This window comes from Balaenoptera acutorostrata, chromosome 12 (genome assembly GCF_949987535.1).
Source record: "Balaenoptera acutorostrata chromosome 12, mBalAcu1.1, whole genome shotgun sequence".
Classification (NCBI taxonomy): Eukaryota; Metazoa; Chordata; class Mammalia; order Artiodactyla; family Balaenopteridae; genus Balaenoptera; species Balaenoptera acutorostrata.
The window spans coordinates 20315764-20342770 of record NC_080075.1 but is presented as its reverse complement, the minus strand read 5'-3'; the positions used below and the strand labels follow the sequence as shown (position 1 = coordinate 20342770).

The 27007-nt window shown below is 37.5% G+C and overlaps 1 protein-coding gene across 4 annotated transcripts in view; it reads left to right on the top strand.

The window, feature by feature from the left end:
* CTNNA2 (catenin alpha 2) overlaps positions 1-27007 on the top strand; it is a 1204911-nt gene that overhangs the window by 955952 nt on the left and 221952 nt on the right. For all 4 annotated transcript variants that reach the window (XM_007193016.2, XM_057558785.1, XM_007193017.2 and 1 more), the window contains exon 9: positions 15036-15188. In XM_007193016.2, the coding sequence (XP_007193078.1) occupies positions 15036-15188 (153 nt within the window). The remainder of the gene's footprint in view (positions 1-15035; positions 15189-27007) is intronic.

Here is a 27007-nt window from a genome sequence, read left to right as displayed (position 1 = left end):
GTCTGCTAGAAACGGAATTTCTTAGACACCATTGAAATAACCTATGTTTTCTAGCAGAACATGAGGCAAAGAGAATAAAAGTCAACTTGGTCAAGTAAAGCAGTCAGATTGGCCCCTTGGGGACTCTTGAGGCCATTTCTAGTCTCCTTATTTCTCTTCTTAAGCAGGTAACTGCTGGGTACTGCAGATGCTCAGTTCTAAGTAAAGAGTCGGTGAATGGAGCTTGAAATAGCCAGGGATTTGCAGTACTAGTGAAGCAACAGAGTGACATGGACAGAGTGATAGGGTTGCAAGACTTAAAATCCATGGATGAAACCACATAAAACAGGTGTCTGCAAACCTGTGGCCCAAATCTGGCCTTCTGCCTGTTTAGGTAAATAAGTTGTATTGTCAGTTTTTGTTCTCTAATGGCAGAGTTGAGCAGTTGTGGCAGAGACCAAATGGCTGCAAAGACTAAATTATACATTGTCTGGCCTTTTATAGGAAAAGTAGGGCAACCCATGCTCTAGAAGTAAAAGTCTGCTTGAGATGAAACAAATATGGTGTAAGAGTCCAGATCTGAAAAACTGAAAGACCTGAAGTCTGACTGTCTCCTGCCTTTCCCTTAAACAGTGATAGCATCAGTCATGTTATAGGATTTCCACAATCTTAGAAATGTGGAGTAATCATTAGGGCTCTGTCTGAAATGAAGCCCCTCTAGGGAAAAACTCAGCAGCTGTTGGAAACGCTGTGCAATAGTTAAAGACAGGAGGTGAAGAAGTATAGTGTACGGTGGCAGAGCTCAGGAGAGAGAAGTTAACTCAGAGGTACATGATCATCTATAACTGGATTAGAGCAGGGGAGCATGGGTGAAAGGCTTTCTCTTTTAGGAAATGCGATGGGCTCTTTGATGACCACAAGTGGTCAGAAGTTTTAGAGGTTCATTTACAAGTGACATCTGTACCAACAGTAAGTGGTCATCATCCATCTTCCCTTACCCAAGAGCATCTTATCCCCCCAAGTTTCCCATCCTGCTCAAGTGAACTGAAGTGTCACTCATCTGATACCTGGAGTGGGAACTGGTAAATTTTGCATGGGATCCCCCCAGAGGCTCTTGTATTTACACTGGGGATTCTTCTGAGACCCACAGGACTAGTGTTGTAATGTGGAATGGCCAGAAATATGGAAGTATGGGGCCAGATGATTCTATCTGGTACAAATCCTGCCACACTGTGGCAGGTGTGTAGAACTGACCCCACTAGAAAGAAATATGGTTTTAGAGAGTTGTTCTCCTCTGTATCTTGCTCTTAATACACTTTTTATAGGCTTCTACTGTTAGTTTTCTATAAAACCATCCATTCAGTGATTATCTCTCTCAATTGCCAATTCAGTTGGTGCGGGGGGCATCAAATCTTTCTTTGAGCAATATTTCATAAAATTCCTAAGAGTCCTTGCTAGAGTTAACTTATCTGATACAACTCTTGACTTTCTTACATTGGATTCGAGCAGCTTATGCCCATTCAATACCAATTAATCAATGGCAGATAATAAATACTCAGAATGAAATATCCAGCTATCTAAACTTAGATCCTCCTTTGTGATAAGCAATGCCTGAGGGGATATAATGCTGGGGGTAAATGGTTGACTAGGTGTGGGAGTGAAGGATGGAAAAAAAGATCATCTTTGTCAAATTGGGATTTGTGAATTTGAACAGCCAGATTCATAAACAAATAGACCTTAAGTAAAATAGCACTATTCTTGGAACCAGAAGTCCTGACTCTGGTATTTTCTATGTGTAACTAGTGGACCCTCCCTTTCCTTGTCTATCAGGATATAACAAAGAAAATGATGCTTGCCCTGCAAACCACATCTGTCACCCTTACCATGACATTATAAATAAGGTCAAATGAAATAACGTCTAGGAAATTTCTCTGCAAGCTATAAAAGTGAACATGCACAGGATTAATATTAAGGGCAATAAGCAGCCGGAAACTGAGTAGAACTTCCAAATACACAGAATAATCGGTCTGCTTTTCAATGTGGGTTAAGGGCTCTGCACAAGGTGTTACACTAGAAATATCTTTTCCACCTTCACCTATGCTACCTAAAATTCCACCCTTTTGAAATACCAAACCTTCCAGGTTAACAAACTGCATATTTGAAAGTATGTCTGTTCTGATGGAGAGGTGGAGAAATCCTGGGAGAACCTTTCTAAGTGAGAAAAAGTCTTTAGTAATATGATGTGAAGGAAGTTAACAAATTTGGACTCTTTTAGGGTGTTCCCTAGGCCAGCCTCCAATACACTGAATAGGAGGAACTCATGCTTGCCTCTAAGCAGCATTTATGAGGCCAGTCAAGTATATGTGGTTAAGTTGATCACTGTAGCTTTATTAGTAATTGGGAATTGAGGTAATAGAGGAATTTTTAGCAGTGAGTGAGAGTAGATGATTTGTCATATTTTTCTTTGTCCCTGGTCAAACATAGTGCTTGGTACACCCGTAACTCTTCAAATGCTAGTAGAAGGAATGAATGAGTGAACACCAATTACTGAGTAGAGGCAGTGGAATAAAGAAAGAGATAAAGCATATTTTTTCCTCTCCGTGACTTTCTTACTACTCTTATAATAAGGTCCCTTCCTCCTTTGAGCTAATTGCATTATTACCTACCCCATTTCATTTTTGTGCATTTACTCTTATTTGTTTTCTTTGGTCTAACATTTAAATCTCTTTAATACTAATGTGGCATTTGTGTAGATTTTTCTTTATGGATCCTTTTTTTCCCCTTGTGAGATCAGAAAAAGATGTTGAAATGCACAACTGAAGACAGATAATTAAGGGGCCTTTATTACCTTTGCAAGAATGAACAACTAGAATCAAGAATGTATGCTGGGGAAAGGGTAGTTTCTTAAATAAATTGTTAGGAAAACTGGATATCCACATACAGAATAATAAAATGGGACTCCTGTCTTACACCATATACAAAAATCAACTCAAAATTGATTAAAGACTTGAACATAAGACCTGAAACCATAAAATTCCTAGAAGAAAACATAGGGGATAAGCTCCTTAAAAGTGGTCTTTGCAATGAGTTTTTGGATTTGACACCCAAAGCAAAGGCAACAAAAGCAAAAACAAACAAACATCAAAAACAAGTGAACTACATCAAACTAAAACCTTCTGTACAGGAAAGGAAACTATCAACAAAATGAAAAGGAAACTTATGGAATGGGAGAAAATATTTGCAAATCATATATATGATAAGGGGTTAATATCCAAAATATCCAAAGAACTCATACAACTCAACAGCAAAAAAAGAAACAATCCCATTAAAAATGGACAGAGAACCCAAATAGTCATTTCTCCAAGGAGGCATACAAATGGCCAACAGGTACATGCTCAACATAGCTAATCATCAGGGAAATGCAAATCGAAACCACAATGAGATATCACCTCATACCTGTTACGATGGCCAGAGATAACAAGTGTTGGTGAGGATGTGGAGGAAAGAGAACCCTTGTGCACTGTTGGTGGGAGTATAAGTTGGTTCAACCACTGTGGAAAACAGTATGGAGATTCCTCAAAAAGGTAAAAACAGAGCTACCATATGATCCACTCCTCCACTTCTGGATATATATCCAAAAGAAATGAGAACAGAATATCAAAGAAATATCTGAACTCCCATGTCCATGCAACGTTATTGACAATAGTCAAGATATGGAAGCAATCTAAGTGTCCATCAACAGATGAATGGATAAAGAAGGTATGAGATATATATAAAACACACACACACACACACACATGAAATGGAATATTATTCAGCCATGAGAAAGAAGGAAGTTCTGCCATTTGTGACAATATAGATGAGACTTGAGGGCATTATGCTAAGTCACATAAGCCAAACTGAGAAAGACAGATACTGCATGGTATCACTTATATGTGGAATCTTAAAGAAAAAAGTCAAACTCGTAAATATGGAAAATAGAAAAGTGGTTGCAGGGGCTGGAGGATGGGAGAATGGGGAGAGGTTGGTAAACAGGTACAAACTTTAACCTATGAGATGAATAAGGTCTGAGAGTCTCATGTAAATAATAAAGTGACTATAGTTAATAACACTGTACTGTAAAATTGAAATTTTCTAAGAGAGTAGAACTTAAAGTTCTGACCAAAAAAAAAAAATGATATGCGAGGTGATGGATATGTTAATTAACTAGATGGGAGGAATCCTTTCACAATGTATATATATATCAAATCACCACGACGTACTCTTTAAATATCTTACAATTTTATTTTAATCTCAATTTTATCTCAATAAAACTGAAATTAGAGAAAGAATGAATGTCTACCCATTAAAAAGATTTGCAGAGATGTCCTTTCATTGGTTAGATTAAAATTGGGCATACAGCCTTCAAAGTCTCATCCAAGTTTAAGCTTCTCTGATTCTCGTTGGCTGGGGAGAGCCATTTTTTCTTGAACTGTCTTTTTCAGAGAACTGTTTCATATTCATCCAATGGTTGCAGATTTTTAAACTTTGTGCAAAACACTTTTGCAGTATCTATTTGAAAGTGGCTCAATACACATCATACCTTCCTCATGTCCCACCTCATTGGCAGACCATTTTGGTCATTTTTGAGACAGTTTATTCCTCTTCTTGAGTTTGTGAGTTAAACTCTATCCTTTAATCACTCTGTCCTCTTATGAAATAAGAAAGTGAATTGTTAGAATAGTTGTGATCCATCAACTGTATTTCTTTTGGTTTGCTGAAGAAAATGTAGTTGTTTACATTGATGAATAGCCCTAATTGGGTAAAATAGACTGGTAGTGCTGAGCTAATACCTTTAAATGTCTTGTCTTAGGCAATTAATATTCCCTTGTCACACATACATTTAAACAGTTGGACGAAAGCCTTGTGTTCTTGACTCCTGTCAGACTTAATGAATGATTTTGTCAAGTCATTCCTTTCTGCCCTGTTTGATTGATAGCTAAATTTTGGTCTTCTAGCTTATGTAAAAAGTATTAACTATGCCTTTCAGCTTGTAGGCAAGGACATTTAAACCATTCTAATAGTCAATTTGCAGAGGAATTACATTGCCTGTTTACTGGGAGGGTCAAAAATTGTGCCCCTATTCATCAGAGACACAAATCACAGGGCTCATGAGCTAATGAAGGCAGTATTTATGAGTCCCTGCACTTGCTGGATGATACCAAGTTCAAAGTGTCCCTGGTCCTGGCTGCTTAGGACTCTGTCTCTCAATTTTGGATGTGCCTTTGCTCATGGACTATGTAATAGATAGATTATATTTAGGATGAATATGATTTGATCCTAAAACTCTTAAGAATGAGAAAAAAACTAGAATGCTAGATTGTCACAGTACTAACCTTCATCTGCACCTTTCAAAGATATCTCTATAATAATGCAGATCCCTTCTAACCTCTGTCACCACCTGGCTTATAGATTTTCATACATACCATAATTACCATCTGAAAGCAGGGGAAGTGGATCCCAATCATTTCTGGGAGGACTGTCACTTCTGTTGACTTGAGCCTTTGTTGAGAATCTGACAATTTACTGTTTTAAAACACTTTGACCAATAAGTTTTAATAAGATAGTTACATAAAAGCAAGTATGACACATGGACATGTTTTTGCAGTAGACATATCTTGACCCATGAGTCCTCCATTATTTTTTCTTTACATACTCATAAAGCTCCAGGAAGTCACAGAGTCTCATAGTGAGTATACAGGAGGTCCCTTTCAGCTCCTGGAATGGGGATTCATTAGGACTCAGCATCACTTCTGCCTCTGGAGGGACAACTTACTCCCTCTTGGGGTATCCATCTGTCCCTGGGTCTGCTTCCCATCCTCTCTACTGGGGTTTTCTTTCTTTCTTTCTTTTTTTTTTTTTTTTCTTTCATTATCCTGGGGGAGTCTTCTAGAATTCTTCATGCACTTCACTCATCATCCAGAAAGCTGGATCACCTATGTTCCTGGAATTTTATGCACCATCAGTATCTATATACCTTTGCTTTCAGTCAATAATGTATGCAAAGCTGGAAAAATTTAGACAAAGGAGAGGTTGCATATACTAGTAGTTCAGAGTGTGAATTCTGGGGCCAGCCTGGGTTCAAATCCTGCCACTGCCACTTATCAGCCATGTGAATGTGGACAAGTAACATTCAATTGCCTCAATTTCCTCACCTATAAAATGGAGAAAATAGTACCCAGGTCTTTTCAGAGAAATAAATGAGTTATTCCAAGCATTTAGAACAGTGTCTGACACCAAATAAGCATTAAAGTCTGCTAATATGACATAATAATTTTCCCCAATCCTTTCCTGCTCCCCTTTTTGCCACCTTTTCTCCATGGCCCACTGCTGCAATCCGCTTCTGTCTTCTGTGTGCACCCTCCATTCCACCAATCTCTCTTTTGCTTCCTTGTATTGCCTCCAGCGATTATGGGCTCCATGTTCTGCTAACATTTTTACCAGCACTAAGGAAAGCTGCTGTACATGCTGGATTGAGGCCATCTGGAGATCCATGATGACCCAGCACTGCCTGGGATCCTAAGGCAATATTTCATTCTCTCTTCCTATGAAAGCAATTGCCCTTGCCTACTGTGGAGTAAGAAGGGGACTTTGGTACGGTCCTGTGCATACTGGGACAGAAAATGGAGCCAGCAGAAGAAGCCAAGTACCTGCTAGTATTCTTCAGGATGATCCCTGACCAACCCTTCCCTGTCTTAGTCCCCATGACTTGTCTTTTCAGTACAGTTTCAAACTAAATAATTTGTTAAATCTATAAAAATAAGAAATTGCAACTGTGATGTTTTTAAGCATAGCCCAGAGCTTATAATTTTACATGTAGAGCAGACTACTGTTAATCCAGTGCTTTTGGCCAAAGAACTGAGTTAGAATGACACCAACTAGTCAACTGACTGATCAGAAATTTATTTTGATGGTGTCTCCCCCCAAAAATGGTTCAGTGACCACAAAAACTTATTCTAGTTTAATATGTATGTTATGTCATCTGTTGTCACAATAGTGCAGTATAATATCTCAATGGCATGCAGAAGTAGCATTTGTTGCTTAGTAGTCTAGGGTGGTCACCTTAGTCAAGCCTTCTCATGTGTATGGGCTCAGGTGCTCTTCACTGACCTAAGATGGTCTTGATGGGAATGACTGAGGTGACTTAGTTCTATTCCACATGTTTGTCTCCCTCCTCCTGGGACAAGCAGTCTAGCCTAGGCATGTCCTGCTCAAGAGAATGGCAGAGAACTAAACCAAGCAAGTCCACTAGACCAAGCAAAGTCACCCCTGCATGCATCATGATGGTCAACATCCATTGACCCTAAGCATGCCACATGGCCCAGCCCAGAACCAGAGAAGGCAGACAATACAGAGTTACATAGCAATGGGCTTGGGTACGAGGAGGGTGAAGAATGGGGCCATTCATATAACAAATCTACTACAGTTATCTACTCAGTGCTTTTTACTCCATCAGCAAAGTATGTATCAACTGTTATCTTGACTACATCAGCACTCCTAGAGGAGAAATCTAGAGGGCATGGACTGTTTATCTGACTAAACTAAACCATCATGTGTTTGTTATTTAGGGCCATGCACATTGGTGTTTCTAATGATGACAGTTGTGCTTTGAATTGATCCAGTAGGGCCTAAACTGGGGAGAGGGGTATATGGAGAAAAGCATGAAGCCTGATAAACTGTTCTTCTTCTTTTTTTCTTTTTTTTAAAGAAGTAATTGGTTTCATTAAGGAAAGAAGCTAGTATCCCAATTAAAATGATTTTGCTTCACAGAAGATAGTGCCATCAGGATAATGAATAGAATGACCAAAGGATTTTATGTGTTTATCATAAAGAAAACAAAATAAAGGGAAAAAAAGTGATTATTCTCTAAATGCTCTTGCACAAGCTTCATAGGTATGCCTCTGCTCCCCCCACATCTGCCCCCACCCCCATCCCAAACTGTGAGCAGTGCTGTCATTAGCAGTGGACTGTGTGCATTGGCAGCACCTTAGCTTCTTAAAGTGGTTTTGGGTGGATTACTGCACTGACTGATTACCTTAATTGACCTTCAGGCTGACTAAAATTTGCCTGACTTAATGAGGCTTAATTCTTGTCAAGCCCCTAGGCTAGATGGCTCCTGGCCCAGACACTTTGTTGTTTTGATTTTTCATTTTTAATAACAATTACACCCCAAAGCTTAAGGAAATATGGTAAAATATGTCAGTGATTGTGAAGAGCCCAGAGCAGCTGTATCCATGGAAAGATTTAAGGTTCAAAGTTTTGAGCCCATTTAAAATCACCCTCTACCCTGAATTTGACCTTGATTGGTGTTATCTTACATCATTGTAGTGAAGTGAATACTATTATTCTTAACAAGATTTTTCTAAACATCTGTCTAAATGACAAGACATGTTAAAACAATCAACCACTTGTTAAATATCATGAGCCCAGCCTAGATTTGGGTGTTAACTCTTATTTCTGAAAATCAAGATGGCACTGGATTGTCATGCTTGGAGACAATTCCACCTAAAGGTTGGCATGTAAAAACACTTAAATTGCAGGTAAGATTCAGCAAAGAAAGAAAGCTTTCCTTCTGCAGAAGAAATAGGATTTATTGGCATTAGGTGTCTGGAACACTGTCCTAAGAAAGATTATGAAATGGTATTTGAGCTCAGAATAAAAGAACACTGTGATTGATTAGTCATGTCTGGTGTAGGCATAGAAAGGAAATGTGGTAGTATACTTGTCATTCCTGTCCCAGACCATAGTTTCTGATATTGTTCCTTACAGACAACCCTTCACCTTTAATTACTTCCTATAAATGTATTTATTTTTTCCACCTTCCACCCATGCTTGAGTACCTGAATTATTGTTCTACCAGATCTATTCTTTATTGGCCATTTTTTGGTTTTGAGTCAGCATCTGAATTCCCTTCCTATGTTTGGGGAATTCCTCATTATATGAATTTTGGTATATAAGAAGTTAAAATGGCCAGAACATTTGTTTTTACAAAATGCTTTCCTCCCAACACCTTCCTCCTTCACCCTTGCAACTAGATGTTTACACATGACCCAGAGTTTGGGTCTGTATTTCACTCAGATAAAAATCAGGTTCATTTGCCTAAGACTTTTCATCAGAAGCTAATGACATAAAGACACAGTGTCCTAACAGTTTTTTTAAATAAATGTATTTATTTTTTAATTTTATTTTTGGCTATGTTGGGTCTTTGTTGCTGCGTGCGGGCTTTCTCTAGTTGTGGCAAGCGGGGTCTACTCTTCGTTGTGGTGTGCAGACTTCTCATTGTGGTGGCTTCTCTTGTTGTGGTGCATGGGCTCTAGGCACGTGGAATTCAGTAGTTGTGGCGCATGGGCTCACTAGTTGTGGCTCACAGGCTCTAGAACGCAGGCTCAGTAGTTGTGGCGCATGGATTTAGTTGCTCCATGACATGTGGGATCTTTCTGGACCAGGACTCGAACCTGTGTCCCCTGCACTGGCAGGTGGATTCTTAACCACTGCGCCACCAGGGAAACCCCGTCCTAACCTTTTTGAATTCTGTTCTTTCTTTCAACTAACAGGAGAGCTTTTCTGCTTAAACCTTCCAAAATCAGTTTCTAATGCTTGCAACTAAGAACTTAACTGATACAATAGGTCTTCTAGGGCAGTGCTTTTCAAACTTTATTGTGCATAGGAATCACCTGGGCTTTTTATTAAAATGCAAATTCTGATTGAAATGGAGGTCTGGGATGGGCCTGAGGCTTGCTTTTGTAACAAACTCCCAGGAAATGGCAATGATACTGGCCTGGGGCCCACCTTTTAACTAGGAAGAATCAAGGGAAGGAAAGGCAGACTGAAAGAAGACAGAATTGGCAGGAAAAAAAAGAGATCTGTTTCAACGTGTTCTAGTTAAGTTAGAACAAACCAACTACTATAACTAATAAACTTCAAAATGTGCAACAGCTCCTAAAAAATAGAATTGCATTCTTAATCATGTAACAATACTGGGCCAGTGACAGAACACTGGGAAGCTCTCCTCCATGCATTCAGGTGTAGGTTGATTGGGGGGAACAGGGGTTGTACACCATCTTCAATTCATGGCTTCCCAGGTCACCTTGGGGTCATGTCTGTATTCCATCTAGATAAAATTGGAAAAGTGTGCATGAGAAATGTTTCTTTCTTTCTGAAATTTTAAATTATAAAATAAAGCATAGATATAGAAATCCACACACAATAAGCATTATCATTATGCAAACACTGTTGTAACCACTATCCAGGTCAAGAAATAGACTTTGCCAGCCTCCGTAGAAACTCCTTTGTATATTTCCTGCCTCCCTCAAAAAGCAACATTATCCTGACTTTGAGAATGCTCACTTCCTTGTATTCCTTTGTGGTTTTACCACTCTGATATGCATCTTCAGATGATATAGTTTAGGTATGCCCATGTTTTCGGATTTATTTTTTAGTCTCTTAATCTGTTACAATCCCTTCCATCCCTTTCTTTTGCTTATAATCTATCTGTTGGGGAACCCAGATGGTTTGTACTGTAAGTTTTCCAGAGTTTACATTTAGCTGAATAGATATGTGTGATGCAGTCCCATATGTTATTCTGTCTTCTATATTTTGTGTAAGTCACCAAGGGGATCCAGAGCTTCTACCATGTTCAGGTTTGATCCCTTTGGCATCACCATACTTGGGATTGTGCTGTTTCATCAGAAGGCACATAATGTCTGGTTCTCTCTCTCTTTTTTTAAATTGAAGTATAGTTGATATACAATATTATATAAGTTACAGGTGTACAATATAGTGATTCACAATTCTTAAATTGTATCTTTTTTGTGATGTTTTCAACCACTATTGTTCATTGTCTGATGTTGTAATTCATTAAAGGTTGCAAAATGGTGATTTTCTATCATTTTGTCTTCATTTATTAAGTGGACTAAATTTATAGACAGACATTTTCCTCCTTACAAAGAATCTCAGTTCATGTAGGAAAGGCAAGATGTATTCTTGATTCTTCCAAGGTAAATGAATTGGTTCTTTGTCATCCTCTGAAGGTGACCAATTAATTATTATTACTTTTTAGTCATTATAAACTCATTTAAACATATTTGATGTGTTTCAAGCCACTGGAATTTTTATTCTTTGTGATGTTTAAATTGTCTAGTCTTTGGCCAAGTGGGAGCCTCCTGAGTTATTTTTACATGACCCTGGTAGTCTTTGATCTCTTTTTGCTGTCTGGTATAATAAGATATTTCAGGCTATTTGTATATTTCTAGCCTCAAAGAAATTAGAATCAACCATTTCCCTAAGAAGTCCTAGTTTGTTTTAGGGGAAAATTGTATTTCAAGATGTTCATTGCTACTGGGCTGGCCATTATTCTTAGACCTTTTCATTGGACAGAACTTGAAAATTGTACGTGTGTGTGTGTGTGTGTGTGTGTGTGTGTGTATGTTTTCACTTTAAAATCTCATGAGTTCATACTGATATTTCTAATTCAGATCTAGGATTATAGTGTTTTTCCTTAACCTCTTCTATATTACATCGTCTTTCTTCCACACCAACACTCTGGTTAGCAAGAACACAGGAGATGTGAAATAAACTTTCATAACTGTTTGCTTTATTTTACCTTGAAACACAATAGTGTTAGAATAGCAATCTTCATACTACCATTATAATTAAAATTACATAAGATAGTTAAAATCTTTTCACAAAAAGATCTTATCCCCTTTCTCTTTTCATTTTTACCTCTTCATTGCCAGAGCATACATCCATTTTATATTATACTCTTTCCCATTTGACTATCCTATATTCTTAGTTCTATAAACATGTATATATTGAATGCTCACTGCCAGTACTTATGTTATGTTTTTGTAGATATTATGTTGATGTTTTTCTAATTATTTTGCCGGGTAAAGTTCGTTCTCTAACAGATTCCCTAAGTCTCATAGGAACAATATTTTCTGAGTTCTTGCATGTTGATCAAATTTGGTCTGTGGTTTATATCCTTGAAAGTCAGTTTTGCTGGTTATAAAATTCTTAGCTAACATTTTCTTCCCTTGAGTATCTTAAATATAGTATTTCATTTTCTTCTGGCAAAATCTTTGCTGTTGAAAAGTCTGGTGATCATCTGATTTTCTTTCCTTTATAAGTCACATGCTCTATTTGCCTAAGTACATAAGGATTTGCCCCTTTTTTCTTTAGAATCCAGTTTTCTTGGTTGATAGTGTAGGTCACTCTTTTCAAGTACATGATATGCTTTTTCAGAAAATAGTTTATGTATATATAATATATATTTCTATATAGAATATATATTTCTGCATTGAATGTATATAGAATATAATTTATATATTTTTTAATAATTATATAAAATAAATATGTAAGTGATTATATTTATATAATAACACTTTAATTGAAAATTATATATATATATTTATTGAGGAAAACTTTCATGAATTAGAGTACTTAGTATTCTTTCTGTTTTCTTGCTTTGATTCTCTTCTTTAGGGACCTCTAGTAGCCATAAATTGAATTTTCTTTGCTTATCTTCAATATTTGTCACCTTTTCTCAAATTTTTTAAATCTCTTTTTAAAAAATTTATTTTGGGTAAAAATTTTTCCTTCTTTTCTCTTTTTATTTCTCTTGAGGCATTTGCTATTGTGTTTATTCATTCTTGTTTAACCTTCAAATGATTTTTCTTTTATTTAGAATTATTTTCTGAGTTTCATGACCTCATCCTATGATTTCTTCTTTTTCTAATTTATGTTCTTTCATATTTTGCATCAATTTTTAGTGTATTTTAAAATGTTTGAAATAGATTACAGTTCTAATTTGTTTTACAGGCATATTTTTCTGGCATGCTTTCCGTTTGTGTAGAGATAATATATTTTTCTTATAATAATTTTATGTGTTTTGACCTTGATAATTTCAAGTTGCTCATTTTTATGTGAACTCAATCTTCCCTAAGGTTTAGACAGAGGCTAGAAGAGCAAATAGCTCTTCTAGCTTCACAGAACTCTCACTCCTGTTACTTTTGTGTAACATTTAAAAGAACAGTGTCTTAGACACAAAATGACAAATACTGTATGATTTCACTTATATGAATGATCTAGAATAGGCAAATTCATAGAGACAGAGAGTATATTTATCAGGGGCTGGGAGGAAGGAAGCATGGGGAATTTTTGCTTAATGTTTATACAATTTCTATTTGGGGTGATGGAAATATTTTGGAACTATATGGTGGTGTTGGTTGCACAACATAATTTTAAATGTTCTTACATGTGTTCATATGACCAAGAACATAACCAATCCATATTAACTTAATTCATTTAAAATTACATTTGTAAAATCACACAAAAGCTAATGTGAAGCTAATTAATGACACTGAATTGTACACTTAAAAATGGTTAAAATGGAAAACTTTATGCTATATATATTTTACCAAAATAAACATTTTAAGATTAAAAAAAAAAAAAAAAAACAACACAGTGGCTTGACTGGTGAGATAGCCTGGCTCTGACAATTGCCCCCACTTTAACTGGACTTTCCCTTTCTTTTATCTCTATTTTCCCCAACCAGTTCAATTTTGATTTCACTCCCAGTAGTTTCTCCTTCATGAGGGTCTCTGTCCTGGAAGAGAGCCAAGCCAGGTCAGTTTCAAGTGTCCACTGCACTGTCCCCTTCAGAGATTTTCATAGTGGCTTCTACTACTTGCCACCTTATGATGGCAGGCAAGTTATTTAACTTTTCCAAGTCCTGTTTTCTTCATTCGAAAAACTGGCATAAGACTGGTCCCTATCTCATAGTATTGTTGTGAGGATTAAGTAATGTAATATGTAAAGATCTTGGTTAACCTTAGTTGTCTGGCACATCATATATACCCAGAATATATGAGCTTGCCAATAAAAACATTATTCCCAAGCAGAAATTTAACACACCTTGCTAAATGAGGAACTAATTAATGTTAATTTTCCATAGGCTTTGTTATATTTTATATGGTGAAATATCCAACTCAATCCAGAGTTAAACCAAAACTAAGCTACACATACACACATGCATACTTTATGGCAATTAGTGCAAAAAGGAACAGAGATTTGTGCAAAATTCTCCTCTGACCAATGATAAATGTGTATGTGTATCACCTTATCAAAAGATTTGCCTGAATACTCCTAAATAGGAATATTTGTTTGGAAAATATACACATTGTTTATCATCTTCTCTCGTATTTATTTGTATTTGGGGTGTTTTCTCCCTGTATACATTCTGACAGTTATGAACAAAGCAGCACTAAGGTAATTGTTCAGTACAGTTTCATTTCATTTTCACGCAGCTGCCCTGCTTTCCATTTTAACAATGTGGGAATGATGTGTAATTATGCACTGTTAGAAATGTGGGTATGTTTATTCTAACTTACCCTGAAGAATAATTGTCAGTACTTCTTTCTGGAGCACAGCAACTATATCATCATGGCACCTGGGCAGACACATTTTTGATATCATTAGATGTTTCATGTTTCCACTTCCATTAAATACAAACAATGGATCTATAAAGGGTAGGAGACTACAGAGTGGTAAGGTTTTAGGGTGGCTTCAAGACCCAGTTCACCTAAAGTTCTCCCCACCTGTTGAATGGTGCCTAGATTTCTCCTTTTTCTAAAGAGCCCAAGTTTTTGAGCTGAATCAAGATTCAAAACCTGAAGGGAGACATTTGGCCAATGAAGGATGAGAGCAGAACTTTGATAAGGAGAACCTATAATGTATTGAGCTACAGGCCATGCGTAGGTCAACTTTCAAGTTGACCTGCGATACAGTTAATTCAGAATCATTCATTGGTCATATCTCTTTGCCTTCCTTTGATGTGATAAGCACCAGCAAGATTAAAAAGAGTGTTGGAACATTATGCCTGTGGACAATGAGAACTGGGACTTTAGAAAAACTATTTCCAGGCAGTGATATAATTCATATGGCTAAACGAGTAATACACTCAAATAGACAATTCCTCTGTTCCTTAATTGTGTGTGTTTCTGTTTTTGTTTTCACTGTAGCTTCGGAAAGCAGTGATGGATCACATATCTGATTCTTTCTTGGAAACCAACGTCCCTTTGCTAGTTCTCATTGAGGCTGCAAAAAGTGGGAATGAGAAGGAAGTGAAGGAATACGCCCAGGTTTTCCGCGAGCATGCCAACAAGCTGGTGGAGGTAAGTCAAGAGAGGCCCAAGACTAGAATTTATCAGTAGGTTTAATCTCTACATATGTCTCTTGGAATTTCAACAGGCCGTCCTTCTATGGTTTTCCTGGATCTTTCTTTTATCTTCTGTTGACTCCATCCCTTGCAAAGGAAACAGGTTTTCAGTAATCTCTCCTCTATTAGACAATTCTAAACGTGTTCTGAAACATGTCTGCTAATTTTCCTGAACAATAAGCAGAGGCTGAAACAGGAGCAATAGAAAGGACCCTCCAAAGTGCTGAAGACCAGGTTTGATTAGAGGGAATAGAATTAAAATTGCCAAAAGGGGATTTAAACACTGTTCCCTTTTTGTCCCCATCTCCACTCCACCCACTTAAGCCTGGATTAGCTGGCCACATTATGAACATGTAAAAATCAATCCCCTCTCCCTATAAGAGATGTCTGAACTCCTGGTGAAGGATCTTGGGGCAGTAGTAGGAGTGTAAGTTCAGGTCCTAAGTATATTCTCTGTGTTAGAGACATCTGTGGGAGTTGCTTTATAAATACAAAATTGTGCTGTGTGATTTTGAGAAAAATGTTGTTCAAGGGAAACAAAATAAAAGTGAAATGATAACCAGACTGCCTAAATCTAGGAACTGAAAACCAACAACTTGACAAAGGTTGGATTGAGTGATGTGGGGCTACATAGAAAAGAGAGATGTTGAACAGGAAATGTGTGTGATAGAGAAAAAGAGTCAAGGAGGGTAAGGGTCCTGGCAAATTTAGGGAATGGTTATCAGAGCCAGGTTAAAACTTTTTCAGGGTCTGAGTACTTAGAAACAACAGCAAAAATGGCAACAAAAACTCTGGTATAGCCCCACTGTAACTCAAAAATAAAATAAAATTACCCAAAACTGCAGACAACTTAAATGCAGCTAAAAATTAAATAAGTTACTTTTTGTTTTCTTTGGATGGCGAAATTAAATTCTGAATAAGTTCATCAAATATGAAATGCTCTCCATTTTTCTTGCAGTGAGTGATGGGGTTGTGCTCCAATTTAATCGTGCCCTAAGCATGTGCTTGGTTCACTCTTTGGTTAATCCAGCACTGCTGTCGCTTCTGGGGCTGAACACTCAGCCTGCAGGAAGTCCTACATCAAGCCTAGAGGAGGCCCCTGCTCCTCTAGAACACAGGCTGAGCTATCACCCATGACAGCAGTCGGCAAGCTGAACATGCAAAAGCTGAAACTACTAAAATAAAACCCTTGAACTTCCTACCATAGCTCCAGTGTCTTGAGGTGACACCAGACTAGAGCTAAAGATAGGGTCATACTTATAATATCAAGACAGTCTTTCTGGCTCTGTCCCCACGGATGGGGCAAGCACCCCATTAGTCTTCACATTCCACACACAAATTCCAAGCTCCAAATTGGCCATTGAAGAATCCAGAGTCTTTCCAAGGTTGCCTTGGAAGTTCTGGCCCCTTCTGTTATTTTGAGAAAGAGCAGGTAAAAAAGAAGAAAAAGGGGTAGAAGGATACAGAGAGGAAGAGGAGGAAAGAAATAATGCTGAATGAGTGCTACAAAAGTTTAAAATATTTATATGTAATAAATAATAATATTAACCTACAGATACATCATCCCATATATATAATCACAGTATTTACATGATAACTGCAGAATTTATAGAGAATGTTAATTCATAGTGTCATAGGCATTAAGGATGAAGAAAAGGACATGACTTCAAAATTATATGATAAACATCTCCTACTTTCAGTCCTGGCAGTGTCTTTCTGTAATTCTGTGTGTAACCTCATTTGTAGATGATGTTTGAAGTTTAAACTTGATGCCCTGTGTAAATGTGAGGCCAGGACCAAGTAGCCCACTCGTCTACTCTTTCTCCCTTCTCCTGTGATAGACCCTGGACACACCCACCATTTCCCCTCATCCCATCTGTAGGTTTCACTGAAGGGGAATCCAGCCACTCTGGGTGATCCTTGATCCACAACTTGTGCCAGAAGCAGCAGCTTCATGTCATTCAGACTCCACATTTCAGACCACTGCTGATTTGCTTCTCTTAGTTGTTCCTTTCCTTCCCCCTGTGTGGTCACTGCAGTAGCATTTTAGAATTTCTTGACGCCCAGGAGGTGCCATGGCTAGGGTATGCACTGGCCTCTGTTTGATTAGAGGTGAACAGGAATTGAAAACATTTCTGTAGCTTATGTACTTCAAAGAAGTGCTTCATTGCTGATGCATACATGTAAGAAAACTTGAGTGCTGGGCTGAGAGTCACCATTTTTCCATTTTGAAAGTTTCTGTATGGACTTGGGCACTTTTCTGGGCCTTAGTTTCTGTGTCTATAATACGAAAAATTTGGTTGATATATTGATTTTCATATCCATTAACTTGATAAATTCACTTACTAATGCCAAATTTTGACTGTAGCCTTTAGGATTTTCTGTATACACAATCATATTGTCTGAAAATTAGGACAGTTGTATTTCTTTTTTTTCCAATCCTTGTATCTTGTTTATTCCTTGCATTATTGCACTAGCCAGACGTTCAGATCGATATTGTGGTAATAGATACTTCTGTTACTTTTAGATCACAGTGATAAAATTTAAATATTTTACCACTAATTATATTGATTGTTCTAGATTTCTTGCAGATACTTTCAGTAGATTAATTTAGTTGTCTTCTGTTATTCCTTCACTAAGATTTTTAAAAATCATGAATACGTATAAAATTATATCAAACAAAATTTCTGCACATTTTGAGACAGTTGTATGATTTTTGTCTCCTTTACTCTCCTTCAGAGGTATCAAAATTATGCTTTCCCTCAAAAAATGAGTAAGAAATTATTCCATCTTTCTGTTTTCTGGAAGTGAATGAATGTGTAAGACTGGCATTATATATTTTTTAAATATTTGGAGGAATTCACTGGTATAGCAGTTTGAGCCTGGGTATTTATTTGAGGGAGATTTTTAAAAGTACAGATTAATTTTTTTAAAACCTAAGACTATTTAAGTTTTCTATTTCTTTTTGGGTCAACTTTGGTAAGTTGTATTCTAGGAATTTATTTTGATTTAATTTTGTAAGTTTTCTGCATAAAATTGCCCATGTCTTCTAATTTTTTTTTTAATGTGTGAGAATTTGCACTACTCTTTCTTTCATTCCTCATATGGCTAATTGGTGTCTTCTCTTTTTTTTAATTGATTAGTTTTATAAGAGTTTGATCAATTTAATAATCTTTTCTAAAACACGGCTTTCAGCTTTGTAGATTTTGTTTTTCTTTAAATTTTATTTATGCTCCAATCTTTGTATTTCTTTTTTCTGCTTTCTTCTGGTATAACTTACTGTTCTTTTTCTAACTTTTTGAAATGGATAATCATACCATTGATTTTTAGCCCTTCTTATTTTAATAATATGTGCATTTAAGACTATAAGTTTCTTCCTAAGCTATACTTACGTCTGGTTATTTTCTACTGACCTAATTTTAAGTTCACTCATCTGTGTCCAATATGCTTAAAACTGATCTACTGAGTTCAATTTTTATTTAAGAATTTCTAGTTGATTCATTTTTTTTAAAAGTGATTCCAGTTCTGTGGTATAATTCATTGTCAGGTCATCTTCTTTACAAAATATATTAATCAGAGTTATTTTTAAAATCCAAGTCAAAGAACTCCAATATTTGGATCAATTTTGTTTCCGTTTTGTGGTTGCCCCACAGAAGGCAACTTTCCCTGCCCCCCGAAATCAGCTTGGATTTCAAGACTGATGATGCAACAGCAGCCACCAAGAGGGTATGAACAGCTCTATTACTCACATAATGGGACTTTCTAGGGAGAGCAGAGCAGGTGCCCAAGCCAGTCCACAGTGGCTTCAGCGAAGAGAAGAACAAGTGCTTTTGGTCTTTATCAGGCTGTGGGGCTGGAGCCAATATTTCCATGGAGGGGCTGGATCTTGAATGTTTCTTCAAATTTCCCTACTGGCATCAAAAAAAAAGGTGGGTTTTCCTATCAGTTTGCCCAGTTGTGGAGCAAGAGGGAAAGGGAGAAGAGTGAGACTTAAACACTGTCAGCAGTCAAATATTCAAAATGGAGTTAAGACTCCTAATTATAATTCACCTCTGATGTTTACCCGATGACTGGAATGTGCCATGTTTCATTTAGTTGAATTTGTACTTGTTTAAATAAGCGATTATGGAGCCTTATGAGGCTTTCAAAACGGAGACTTTATTATGGTGACTGTTTTTATTATTTGATTTTATCTTGATTATTATTTATTTTTAGTACACTGGGTAATTTTTGATTGAATGGTAAACATGCTTATGAAAAGATATAGAGGGTCTGTGTCTTCATCTATTCAGGCTGCTGTAACAAAGTACTGCAAACTCGATGGCCTGTAAAACCAGAAATATATTTCTCACAGTTCTGGAGGCCGGGAAGTCCAAGATCAAGGCCCCAGAATAAATGTGTTTTGGTGAAGGTCCTCTTCCTGGTTCATAGCTGGCAACTTCTCACTGTGCTCTCACATGGCGGAAGGGGAGAGGGAGCTCTGTGGGGTCCCTTTTATACACTATCTGGAGAAAAACATGGTCTGAAAGGATACATGTACCCTAATGTTCATTGCAACACTGTTTACAGTAGCCAAGACATGGAAGCAACCTAAATGTCCATCGACAGATGAATGGATAAAGAAGATGTGGTGTGTGTATATATATATATATATATATATATATATATATATATATATATATATATATATATATATATATAAAATGGAATATTACTCAGCCATTAAAAAGAGTGAAATAATGCCATTTGCAGCAACATGGATGAACCTGGAGATTGTCATACTGAGTGAAGTAAGTCAGACAGAGAAAGAGAAATATTGTATGATATTGCTTATATGCAGAATCTAAAAAGAAATGATATAAATGAACTTATTTACAAAAGAGAAACAGACTCACAGACTTAGAGAACGAACTTATGTTAGTTACCAGTGGGGAAGGGTAGGGGGAAGGGATAGTTAGGGAGTTTGGGATTGACATGTACACACTGCTGTATTTAAAATGGATAACCAACAAGGACCTACTGTATAACACAGGGAACTCTCCTCAATGTTATGTGGCAGCCTGGGTGGGAGGGGAGTTTGGGGGAGAGTGGATACGTACGTATGTATGTCAGGGTTGTTTTGCTGTGCACTTGAAGCTATCACAACATTGTTAATCGGCTATGCTCCAATATAAAATAAAAAGTTAAAAAATAAGAACAGTAATCTCATTCATAAAGATTCCACTTTCATGACCTACGAAGCTATCACAACATTGTTAATCGGCTATACTCCAATATAAAATAAAAAGTTAAAAAATAAGAACAGTAATCTCATTCATAAAGATTCCACTTTCATGACCTACGAAGCTCCCAAGACCTCACCTCCTAATACCATCCCACCAGGCATTAGGATTTCAATGTATGAATACTGGGGGGATACAAACATTCGGACCCTAGCAGTCTAGATAATGTTTTCTCTATCCAGGGAGAATTCATCCTGTCATCTGAAGGGCAGCAGAGAGGCAAACCATCTCAATTCAGTCAAGTGAATTGAATTGAGGATAGTATATAGTCTTTCTGAGGTCTAGTCTACCTTTCATTTTCCCTAGTCCTATGGAATTGTCTTCCCAGATGCCAACAGAGAATCAGATGTATTATTTAGTATCCCGCCTCATCTGTGAAGCATTTACTCCAATTTTTGTTTTCCCATCATCATGATTTGCTTTTTGTATGCCTTCAATGTGCTTCTTGACTGTTGCTATTGTAACAATAGACAAAAACTGTGGAAGAAAACTTGCAGTAAAGGGCCAGTCTTTGAATCTCCCTTCTCTATGGGACTTTAGCTCCTAGCCTTTGCTCCCTTGGCTGTCCTGGACTCCAGTTTTTGCCTCCCCGGCCCTATGAGATTGCTGAAAACTCTAAAGAATTATCTTCCTCTCAGCAGCTACCTTCTACCTGGCATCTCAGTTTCTCTTTCTATACTAAGTATTAGCAAATCCCTGGGAGGAAAAGTGAAATGCAGAAAATTGGGTCCCCCTCAACAAGCATCTCTTTTTGATCTAGTCTAAGTTTTAACTCCTTTGGCTGCTGTCCCATACTTTCAAGGAAATTATTTTTATTCTGAATTTCTAGTTGTTCTCAGCAGGAAAGTGGGTCTCTTACTGGCTTCTCCTTCATGGTTGGAAGTGGAAATCCTTGAGAGAGCTGGTTTAGATAAATCTGTGGGGTGTTTTTGGTTGTTGTTAATATTTTTAGTCAGAGATTTCTTTATTCAATGGAATACCATACCTCAAATAAATATATAATCAATACAACCAGTTCTGACTAAATTGAAATCTCTGCACCTTGCCCACTTCCTACAATTCCTTCACTTCAAGGGTCTGCTTCCACCAAACACAACCTCACAATCCTTCCAGAACACATTTGATCCCCGTTTGGGAACCTCTAATGGATCTCTAAATTGTCATTAATGTAAATCATATAGGAATTATATATCAGATAATTTTGAATGAAGAGTGCATGAATACATGAATTATCAATCTATAAATTAATGATGGCAGTTTTAGTCCTTTGACTATAGAGTTTCATTATTTTATATTCAGTGTTCCACCTATTTTTATGGGTTTTTTTCTTATATTTGTGTGCCATTTTCTACCAGTTTGGTATTTGCTATTCAGAGATTAATGCGATGAAGTAAATGGAAGGTATCAAACCTATTGTATAATGTTATAGTTTTTAGAAAATCTTCAACCAAGATAGTTTAAGTGAAAATAAAATATTTGCAAAAACATGAATAGGAAAAAAATAATTTGAAGTTTCATAATTGCCTTAACAAGTGAAATTTTAAGGTTTTTTCCCCACCGTGTTTGTAACATTTAATATAGACTAGGTAAATTTGCACCAGAGTTTGTTGATTTAGAGAATTTAAGAGGTCAACAGTGATACTTTGTGAACTATAGTATCAGCCACTATAGGAAATAGCACCAATAGAACTAAATTTTTAAAAATTTTAGTCATTTTTCCTCATCTCCAGAATCCAGCTAACTCATCTCCTCTGAGGGTGAGCACAGGGCTTCAGGGTGGGACCGACTCTGAGGGTGTGCAGAGCTGATCAGAGCACACCTGCTGTACCTCATTCCCAAGCCTTCTGGAGAAATGCAATGCAAATTATGGCAACTCAGTACCAAAGTAATGTGGTCTCAGTAGGGGTGGAGTGGATGTAAAGTGGGCGCAAAATATGCATTGCAGCAAAGTAGTAAAAGCGAATCTGGAAAATGAGATGCAAAATCAATACAGCTGTTTTCAGAATCTCCAGATTGGAACATTTCTTCCATTGCTTTGCTTTCAGTGAATCTGCCTGCTCTTCTTTCTACTCCCCCATCTCTACCATAAAAGCCCCAGTGCAAGATGCATACTCTGTCGTCTGGGGAAATGCAATGCCCTCCCAACAGGACATTCTCCTCTGCCTGGTCCTCCTTCATCCCTTCTGCACACAGCAGCCAGAGTGAACTTCTGAAAATGCAAATCAGACTGTGCAATTTCCCTACCTGAGACCATTCAGTGATCTCCTCTTGTTCTCAGGTTAAAGACCAACATTTCATGGAAGTGTGCAAGGCCTGCACGACCTGGCCCTCTCTTCAGCCTCCAGGTTCATCTTCCTGTCCTCTCCCACTTCCTACACAGCTTTGGCCACTCAGGCCACCTTCCATTTGTTGAAAGTGATATGCCCCCTCCACCCTGGGTCTGTGCTTATGTTGTTCCTTTCCTGACAGGCTCCCCATTGTACCCCTTCCTCTTATTTCTAATTGTTAAGCTTTCAGTGAAGACATTACATCCCTAAGTGGGTTCAGTTCCTTGTGTTTTCACTCTCATGGAACCCTATTTACTTCAAAAAACAACAACAACAAATATTTATTATCTCAAAGTTTTAAAAAATCTTTTTCCCAGCTTTATTGAGATATAATTTACATACAGCACTGTGTACATGTTTTTGGTTTTTTTCTTCCTGTTTTATTCAGATATAATTGACATACAGCACTGTATAAGCTTAAGGTGCACAGCATAATGATTTAATATACATACTTCCTGAAGTGATTATCACAATAAGTTAAGTGAACATCAATCATCTCATATAGATACACAATTAAAGAAACAGAAAGCCAAATTTTTTTCTTGTGATGAGAACCCTATTTACTTTTGGTTTGCACACATCCAGCTCTACATCTGTATGCTGTTTCTTCTGCTAAATTATCAATTTCTTTAGGAAAAGGACCATGTCTAATTGATTTCTAACTACCCCAGCAGATAGCTGAGTGCCTAGTATAGAGCAGGTATTCGATAAACAGATGCTGCCTAAAGAATGAATGAAGTAACATGTGCAGCCAGGGGTATTACCAACACAGCTGCAAGACCCTAAACAGGTACCTCTTGGATCAATAAACAGTCATTGTGCTTATTTAATTCTCTAATGTACTACCCAGGAGGAATTGTGAATCTGAAAAGAACTAAAGTGGAGAACTTCCATTTCTCCTGAGTAGAAAGGCCTTGCTGTGTGGAGACTGAACACTGAACTAACTCTGTCAGGATGCTCCTGAGTTAATTCCTCTAACTTCACTGTCATTTTGTCCCTGCATCTGCCTCATAAGTGTGCAGTTGCCCTTATTCTTGGTTACAGAGGATGTGAGAGAGGGAGCTGGTTCTCTCTGCCAAACTGAAGTATGTCACTGAGGCCATATCATTGACGAGCTACACAAGGGAATCTCGATTCTCTGCTTCATCCTGTTGACTTGATTACTTCTGGTAGCAGCACCGCATGCTGGGTAGGAAGCTACGTCTGTTAGAAAATGCAAGGTTTGAAAGTAAGGGACAAACCCTCATATTCAAAATCACGAATGCGATCATCAGGGAAGCACAGACTGCCTTAGTTTCAGCCTTGAGTAAATTGCTTTTCTCAATCAGTCCCTCCACTTGCACAGAAGATTCATTCAGCCACAAATGTTTACTGGGTGGTTACCATGTGCTGACAGTTGTTGGCAATATAACTGTGAACCAAACAGATACACTTCCTGCTCTCATGGGGAGTACATTCTGTTGGGAAAGACAAATAGTGAGATAAATGTATAATATGTAAGGTGGGACTCTGTGCTGTAGAGCAAATTAAAGCAGTGTAGAGGTAGAGGGAGATAGATAGAGAATGATGGAGGGCATGTGTGGTTGGAAAAGCCTCATCTCAAAAGACCACTATTAAGCAGTGACCTGAAGGAAGTGAGGAACATTCCAGATTGTGGACCAGAAAGGGAAGAGACCCCCACGGCAACAATGTGCTTGGCATGTTTGATAAAGAACAAAGAGACCACACTGCAGACCAATGTGACTGCAGCTGAGAGTGAGAGGAAAAATTCCAGAGACGAAATTGAGGGCTGGGTGCAGAGATTTTGTATTTTACTCTGATATTTGAATGGATGGAAGGTCTTGAATAAAGGCACAATATGATCAGACTTCCATTTTGAAAGAGTCAATCTGCAGCTATATGGAAAATATACCATGGAGTGACAAAAGGAGAAGACAGGAGAATAGATAAAAGGATGTTCCAGTGGTCCAGCAAGGGATTAGTACTATTACCAGAATAGAGACAGTGGAATGGGAGGAAGTGGTTGGATTTTGGGGCCAACATATTGGATGTTAGGATAGGAGACCGAGAAAAGTCTGGGGTGGCTCCGTCTTGACCTGCTCCAGTGGTGAAATCACTTGGAACTCTAAAAAAATACAACCTTCTCCCTGAGACTGTTTCTTGATTGGCTCTAGCTGCAGCTGTTTGTTAGATGCGATCCTGTAAACCTTACACAAATGTCTTGGGTTGAAATAAATATAATAGAACTTTGTCAATTCCAGGGTCTTGATTCAAATCATGCACCAAAAAGAAAATCTAGAAAAGCTGCATCAAAAATTACTCAGCCATTAAAAAGAAGGAAATAATGTCATTTGTAGCAACATGGATGGACCTGGAGATTATCATACTAAGTGAAGTAAGTCAGACAGAGAAAGACAAATAACATATGATATCGCTTATATGCGGAATCTTTAAAAAATGATACAAATGAACTTATTTACAAAGCAGAAACAGACTCACGGACTTAGAGAATGAATTTATGGTTACCGGGGGGAAGGGTAGGGGGAGGGATAGATTGGGAGTTTGGGATTGACATGTACACACTGCTATATTTAAAATCAATAACCAAGAAGGACCTACTGTATAGCACAGGGAATTCTGCTCAATATTCTATAATAACCTAAATGGGGAAAGAATCTGAAAAAGAATAGATACACTTATATGAATAACTGAATCACTTTGCTGTACACCTGAAACTAACACAACATTGTTAATCAACTATACTCCAATATAAAATAAAAATTAAAACAAGAAACAAAAAAACCAAAACTATATGGATGGACCTGGACATTCTCATCTTTTCCTCCATGCTGCCTCCCCAATCCAGTTAACATATTTGAACTGGAAATGAATTGTTGGAATTTCTCAAGTAATTGAGTCATAAGAAATCTGTAAATCATAATATTTTATGAAGAGCTATGCTGTTCAGGTCAAGTGCATGTTAAACTTGTCAGTTTTTTTTCTATCCTTTAAGAAGTATATATTCTAATACCCCTCCTCCCCAAATTCCCTAATTCCTAAACTCTACCATATTTTGTAATTTTTCCTATAACATGCAATAAAGCTTTCAGAAAAGTTCAAGGATTTACCCTAGGCTGTTAATAACTATTTGAATATAGGGCTAGGGTTCTTTTTAAGCTCTTTATTATCTTTTTTAATGCTTTTGGCAACCTTATGAAGTAGTCACTCCTTTTGACTCCATTTTATAGATACGAAAACTGAGATTTCAAGAAGTTAAATATCACAATTTATTGCCCAATGTCACACAAATATAAAGAGGCAGAATTCACACACAAACCCAAGTGTCCCAAACTCCAGAGACCAAGCTGTCAACCACTGTGCCTCACTGCCCCAAAGCTCTTGTCCAAGGGGTACATGTAGCCTAGTGTCCGATCCTTCATCTAAGTATTTAGTACAGTGCCTGATCCCAAAGTAATTGCTGGAATATGTTAGCTGTTTCTGTGGTTCCTGTTGTACAGGGATTAAGTTCCATATCTCTCAAATCACATTTCAGAGAAGAGCTATACTTGCTGCACACATCCCGGGGAATAGCACATATTACTGCAGAAGAATTCCTGTCCCCGCTAGTGGAGTAGATCATCCAAGCTGCTTTTTGGTACTGCTATTGGGCTCACCCACTAGCTTCACGAATCTTCATCTGCACGGCCTGCATGGTCCATATCTCTTAAAATTACTAAGTGCCATGGACTTTTGAGGTTGGTTACAAATAGTGGATTCTAAGAGTACTAAATATTTCATATCAAAAATCTACTACATTGCTTGAGTTAACTGTGCACATAATGTAAATACTTACAGGTTGCATTTCAATCTGTCCAGCATAATCAAAATGCAAAGTGCAGGGCCATATTATGAAATCAAGTCTTTTTTAGATGAAAGAAGGACTATTAATTTCCATGAAAATTTGCTTTGCTGGCATCTGGATAAAAATGTATCCCACCATGACCTACCCCTAATTCACCCAATAGGTGAATTAAGTACACTTCTGAAGAAGCTTCCAGAAAAAAGAAGGCAATTAACTTTGTTGCCCATACCTGAGGAGAAGAGGAAAGGTACATAACAACACTTGGCTTGTTCTCTCTGCTAGATATTATAGTATTTTCCACACC